At 56.5% G+C, this 6,615-nt stretch overlaps 1 protein-coding gene across 2 annotated transcripts in view; it reads right to left on the minus strand.

Moving 5' to 3' along the window:
• Positions 1–5,739: 5,739 nt before the first annotated feature.
• CTBP1 (C-terminal binding protein 1) overlaps positions 5,740–6,615 on the minus strand; it is a 28,414-nt gene continuing 27,538 nt past the window's right edge. For both annotated transcript variants that reach the window (XM_008055056.1, XM_008055054.1), the window contains exon 10: positions 5,740–6,615. In XM_008055056.1, coding sequence (XP_008053247.1) covers positions 6,540–6,615 — 76 coding nt within the window. In that variant the 3' untranslated portion in view covers positions 5,740–6,539.

The raw sequence follows: 6,615 nt of genomic DNA on the forward strand, positions 1-6,615 counted from the left end.
CGGTGGCCGGGAGCGGCCACTGCCCTCTAGTCTGGGTGACAGAGTGAGACTCCAACTCAATAAATAAATAAATAAATTTTAAAAATAAAATAACAAAGCCAAGGGCAGCAGAGAGGTTGCCCTGTGGGGTAGGAAGAGCCAGTGCTTCCCTGCCTGGCATGCTGGCTTCCTGGGAGCCAAGGGTGGGCAGGGTCCTGCCTGTTAGAGAGTTCTAGATCCTACAGCTAAAGCCCTTGGCCCTGTCAAGAGTGTGGGCCAGAAGACAACTGTGGTTGTCCAAGTGCCTGCTCAGGGCCCTGGGTCCGAGTGGCAGTTGGGAGTGAGGGGACAGAGGTGGACTGGCAGACTGTTGGTGCTCGAGGGGGCCAGGGGACCCTGATTCATGCTGGACCCTGGCCGAGCCACCCCATCCCCACCTGGGATGCTGCAGGGCCGGGCCGGACTGCAAGAGGAGTAGGCCAGGCAGGAGGGGCCCGTGGGGCCAGCCTGGGAGCAGCGCTGCTCGGGGCCAGGGGTCCTCCTCTAGGGCGGGCTTGGGGCCCAGCGGCCAGATGGTTTTCTTCTTGCAGGGAGTGCTGGCAGCCGGGGCAGAAAGCCTGGACGGGCCTGTGCAGCCGGCCTTCCTCTCGGCTCTTCTGTGGATGTTGTTTTTTGCTGGAAAATCAGTTCTCCGGGTCCAGCTGGGTGCTGGCCGAGAGCAGCTGGGGCCAGGGCGGCGGGTGCTTCCCAGCCTCCTCGGCAGGGAGAGAAGGCGGGAGGGCCGGAAGGGGCCGGCCAGGGGTAGGGGCTCAGGAGAGCCAGCTCCTGTCCTGTCCCCTGCCCCCTCCCGATTTCCTGTCCAGCTCTCCCCGAGCTGCCCCAGCCTCCCCTTCCTCCCCTGGCCCAGGCCCAGAGCTGCGGGAGGCCACTGTTCAGGCGTTTGTCCAGTGACCATAGGAGAGGACATCACCAAGGGGGTGCAGGCACGTGGGATGGCGCCATGGGCCTAAGGTCTGACGCTCCCAGCCCTGCCCCTCCTGTCTCCAGCCCTGCCCAGCTCACTCTGGCTCCGGGGACACAAGCATTGGCCTTGCTGACCACAGGACCCTTGTGCCTAGACTAAAGGCTGTGCCCATCACCCAGGCGTCTCAGCCCTTGCTGTCCACCTTTTCTGGATAGACACCAGCCGTGGATGAGCCCGTCGGTCATCTGCTCCATCGTTTGTCCTGTCCCTGCCTCCAGGGCCTGCTTTTGTGCTCCTGTGTTACCCATTGGGCTGAAGCCTACGGATCTGTGCCTTTGATCGTGTCTCAAGTTCACACATGCACACACCTGCATACACATGAACAGATACCCACAGACCCGTGTGCCTGTGTGAGCACACACACACAAACATCTACAGGCCTGCACACTTGTGTGTACACACACACACACACAGGCCTGGGCACCCGTCTGAATACACATGCTCATGTCCACACACATTCGCGCCCAAACCAGCACTCTGGGGCCCCATCCTCAGCCTGTCTCCTCCTGCCTTTCAGAAACAGACTGTAGTGTCTATGTTTGCTTTTTAATATGCCTTAGTTCACAAGCCCAAATTCTCAGACCTTTGTCATTCCATATACATTTGGGGATAAAATTACTGAATTTTTAAAATCCAGCAGCTGGAACGTTGACTGACACTTCAGTGACCTCCATACTAATTTGGAGAAAATGTGTATTTGAGTGTTAACCCCCGCCCCCAGACACGATCGTGTCCGTTATCTAAGGGGTTCCTGGTTCCCTTCCTAGTTCCCAGGCTGTTCACAGGTTCAGGGCTGGACTGGGGGGGCACCAACCTGGGCCATCCCGTTCAGCCTCTGCAGCATCAGGTCAGCAGCCCCACCCTGCCTCCAACGAAGTAGGAGTGGCAGACGGGAGAGAACAGGGGGGGCGTGCTGGGGGCTTGTCCCATCCGTCTCTCAGGTGGGAGGGCGGCCCCATGGGTGCTCCGTGAGCAGCCTGGCTGATGTCTGACCATTCTTTCACTCACTGACAGGTTTTCTACAAGACAATCCTCAGCAATATGGAGAAATCTGTTGCTTCCCTTCCAACCTTCCAACCACTCACGTCATGTTCGCATCTGAGAACTTTGGCCGTGACCTCCAGCACGTCAGACTCCAGAGGGCCGGGCTGCGATGCCATTTTACAGACGAGGGCACCAAGGCCGAGAGGAGCTGCCCCCATCCCATGCCATGCCTTCTCAGAGCCTCGCCAGGTGGGCGCCAGGACACTCCCCTTCACACCGAGGAGGCACTGTGGAGTTTTCTGTGGCTTAGGACGTCTCTGATGGCTCCTCTCGTCCCTGCCTGTCAGACTTGGAGTCACACTGACCGTCCCGGCGCTGGCTGCTGGCCTCACACCGCAACAGCCTTGGCGCCGCTCCCTTCCAAGGGAAAAGAGACCATCTGACTTGGAAATACTGAGGCCGCCGCCGCGTGGGAGCCTCTGGGCCTGTGTCCAGGGCGCATTCTCAGTGCCGCCCGGCCTCGAGGAGGATAGCCTCTTCCCAGTAGGACTGTGAGGATGGCCCACTCAGCGTGGGGTGGAAATCATTTGGCCAGCCCAGCCTGAGGTCACCCACCTTCTGTCCTGTGCAAGGCTTGGGCCCGAGGTTAGAAGGGACTGCTGGTCTCCTCACTCAACTCACCCCTGGACGCCCCCCTCTCACACCATGGCAAGTAAGAGAAGCCTGGGTGACTTGTCCAGAACCCACCTTTCCCCTTGACCCAGGCCACCCTGCCCCGTGGCCCGTGGGCTCCAGAATGAGGTCTCCAGGCGGGACACCAGGCAGGGCAATGTCTAGGCAGGAGGGCGGAGCCTGGCCACAGAGAGGCAGGGCTGCCTGAGCTAGGCCGCTGGCCACACGTGGCAGAGACCTCATCGGGCACAGGAGACCAAAGCCACGTAGGTCAGGGCCTAGGCGGAGCATCTACCCACCAGAGGCACCGGTCTCTCCCGTCCTTTGCTCCAAATGGGGGGCTGACACTTAGTGGCTGATGCTGTGGGGCCTGGACGTCGGAGCTGGCAGTAGCACCACCCCGGCATAGAGGGGACAGTCAGGAAGGGGGCGGTCCTGAGGGATCTGGGCTCCCCTAGCACCTACTACAGCCCACTTCCTGCAGCACTTGGATGCCCTGAAGGAGGCTCCCCCTGGAAATGCCCCTCCAGGGTGGGTCTGTCTGGTACTTTTTCCACTTCAGAATTTGGGGTCAAAGTTAATGCAGCTCCCTTCTGTCCTCTGGGGGGGTTTTGTGAGGCCCCTTACTAGTCTATTGTTCAAGACTACTAAAATCGTCTCTGTAATGCTCTACAAAACTACAAGAAGAGGTTTCTTAGTCTGGTTTCTTTCCATTACAGATCTTTGCACCCTTGGTGTCAGTTCAGCAAATGGTGTTTTTCATTTCTACATTTTCAAAATTTTCAGCGTAAAGTAACTCATCACATTCTGTCATTTTAATGACCACAGGGACTTGAAGGTATGTCCTTTCAATCCTGGCTCAGGCTGTGTATACTTGTCTTCTTTTTTTTTTTTCTTTTGTGTTGGGAGTCTCACTGTCACCCAGACTGGAGTGCAGTGGCCGCTCCCAGCCTCAACCTGCTGGGCTCCGGGGATCCTTCCACCTCAACCTTCCAAGTAGCTGGAACTACAGGCGCATGCTACCATGCCCAGCTAATTTTTTTGATTTATTGTAGAGATGAGGTCTCGCCTGCACAGGCGGGTCTCGAACCCACAGGCTCGGGCAATCCACTCACCTCAGCCTACCTGTCTTATTTTCATTGATCTGGACAGGGTTTTACCCGGTTCATTAATTTTTTTCAAAGGATTATTGAATTTTAATATCCTACTGTGTGTTTGCGCCTATTTGATTAATTTCTAATTTTTTGCTTATTATTTCCATCCAACTATGCTTTTAAGTGTTGTCATTATTTTTCTAGTTGCTTAAGGTACATATACATCTATCTTAATTTCAGCTTTCATTAGTTTCTAATATTTGTATTTCGGGTTGTACGTTTTCTTCTAAGTTTCAGGTCAAAATGTGTACTTGTGGGGCTGTTTCAAGGACCCTGTGTGACCCAGAGCTCGCAGGGCTCTGCCCACCACAGCAAGTGCCCCACCCCATGCCACGGCTGTGCCACCACTCCCTGCTCCGGCCCTGCCCTACCCGGCCCCTGCTTGACTCATGCCCACACGCCCCTCATCACTGTCTACAGGGAAGGCTCCCACTCCTCAGGGCTCATTCTAGTCCCTGCCCGCCAGTGATAACCTGTCTCAGGCTACAGTTTTCTGCAGGGCCCTTAGCCCAGCTGTGATTGGCAGGATACAAAGTTGCCAATTCAGGAAGCATCATGAGTTCTGGGAGGATAAACAGAAATGGAGCCACACAGGGGCACAAGCTATAGGAAAGATCTGAATACCAAAGCCAAGAGGACTGTGAAAACTGCCATCAGGAATGCAACCCCTGGGGGATGGTCACTTGGCAGACTGCTGGTTCCTTGAGGACAGAAGCTGGAAGGAGAAAGGATGGCACGGGCACAGTGGGGAGACTTCTGGTCTGGAACCCTGTGCCCAGCCCAGCGCTTATTCGGGCATGTGGGCAAAATAAGACACCTTCTCCGGAAGTGTGCCACGGACATCTTTCGGCTGTGCTCACGCCTCACAGAACCATGCTGGAAAGACCACGAAAGAATGAACTTGGAGCCGGGCTCGGTGGCTCAGCCTGTAATAGGGGGAAGAAACAGAGGAAAACGCTGCTGGAGAACCTGAGGCGTGACCCTGGGCACAGCTGCAGGGACTCAGAGACCGCACAGGCCTCCACTCTTACGGGCACTGGGAAGCCTCCGGTGGTGGACAAGGCCCCATCCCTGCCTCAGGGAGCTCACCATCCTTGGAGACGAGCAAACACAGCCACAGGCCAAGGCCACACAGGTGTCATGCTCGAGCTGCACGTGGACGAGGACATGAGGAGGGCAGAGGCCTGAAGCCAGCATCCCCGGCCAGACCAACACTGGCCCAGGAGCCTGCGGGCCCAGGAGCAGGGGAGGGCCCCTGCACGGGAGGCGCAGCTGCGTGCGGAGGGCCAGGGATTCAGGGACAATTCTGAGCAGGGACAAAGCCCCCTGACACTCATCCAAGCAGCAGCCCATGGGGGGTCACGGGACTCTGCTCACGCACGCTGACTGGGCTTCCAAGAGAGCCTGTGGAAACCAGGAGGCCAGGGCTTCGGCGAGGGCAGTCAGCAAACCGGTTTAACCTCGAGCCAAGGTGAGGAGCGACCCCTTCTGGTTTTCCGCTCATGTCTGTAGCCTCCTACTCCACCTGCAGAGAGAGGCCCTGACATCTGTTTTCCCTCCTCCTGCCGTGGCCCACGCTTCTCCCAGTCCCAGGCCTGCCTGTGGGAGGAATGCCCAGAAGGGAAGGGGCGGGCCACGGGACAGGACAGCAGCGATCAGGCCGCCCCCAAGCCAAAGACAGCACTCAACCCCACGGCCCAGCCTGGCACCGGCCCGCTCCCGCAGCAGCACTTCCGGCAGGCCAGCTCCACACCGGACCCCTCGGTCTCCCACAGACGAAGGGCAGAGGGACAGGCCCAGCTCTGGTCTCCCTAGTGCTGCCTGTTCTCAGGAGGCTGAGTCTGGCCCTGAGGGTCATGATGGCCAGGAGCAAGACCCACCAGTGTCCTCATGGGACAAGGTCACTAAAACAAGCACGAGGCATGCTGGCTCTTTCTGGGATTTTTATTTCTTTAAAATAATTCATACAAATGGTTACAGTCACAAACATGATCTTAACCAAAATATTGCTAGCCTACCACATCAGCAGGACGGCACCGGCACAGGCGGGGACACTGCCGTCCCTCCACGTCCCTCAGGACAGATGTCGGCGGGCAGCGAGCACGCCGTGCGTGACCCAAAATCTCTCTCTGAACTGCTTCATGATGCCGTCTTCATTTGGAACAAGAGGGGGTTCATGCCAAAATTAGGAAAAACAGCCTTTGTTTTGTTTTTCTAAATTATTCTAAAAATAAGACAAGCAGGTAGAAAAAACAATGCACTGTGTGGCATAAAAAGAAAAACGGGAAGGATTCATTGTCCTGAGAAGTTTGCCAACTGCCTCATTCTGGGGCATGTTCCAACATATAAAAGGAAAAAATAATCTCCAATTGACTTGCTGAATGCTCCCGCAGGTTTTCTTTTTGTTGACAGCTAAGCAAACAAATCCTTTGTAATGTTCTAAAAACTGTACACAGACAAGAACATTCATGATAGAATTAACTACTAACTTCTTTTGCTTAACGAGGAACGCAAAGGACACAAGACAGTGAGCCAGCCCACAGGACGGGACAACTACAATCGACACGAAGGGAGGGCCCAGCGCTGCCCGCCCCCTCCCCCGCCTCTTGTACAGCCTGGACCAGTCTCTGGCATGCTGGAACCACATGCGGGCACCTCCTCCACACACTCTGGTCCGACAGTTTGCGAGGCCCTCTCCACCCGGGCGCTGGAGAGCTTCTCCCGGGCTACAACTGGTCGCTCGTGTGGTCTCTATCTGTCTCAGGCTTGACAGTTTGGCCAGGAGAAGGGGCATGGGGCGGG

Source organism: Carlito syrichta, unplaced genomic scaffold, assembly GCF_000164805.1.
Source record: "Carlito syrichta isolate Samal-C Ts95f unplaced genomic scaffold, Tarsius_syrichta-2.0.1 Scaffold301644, whole genome shotgun sequence".
Classification (NCBI taxonomy): Eukaryota; Metazoa; Chordata; class Mammalia; order Primates; family Tarsiidae; genus Carlito; species Carlito syrichta.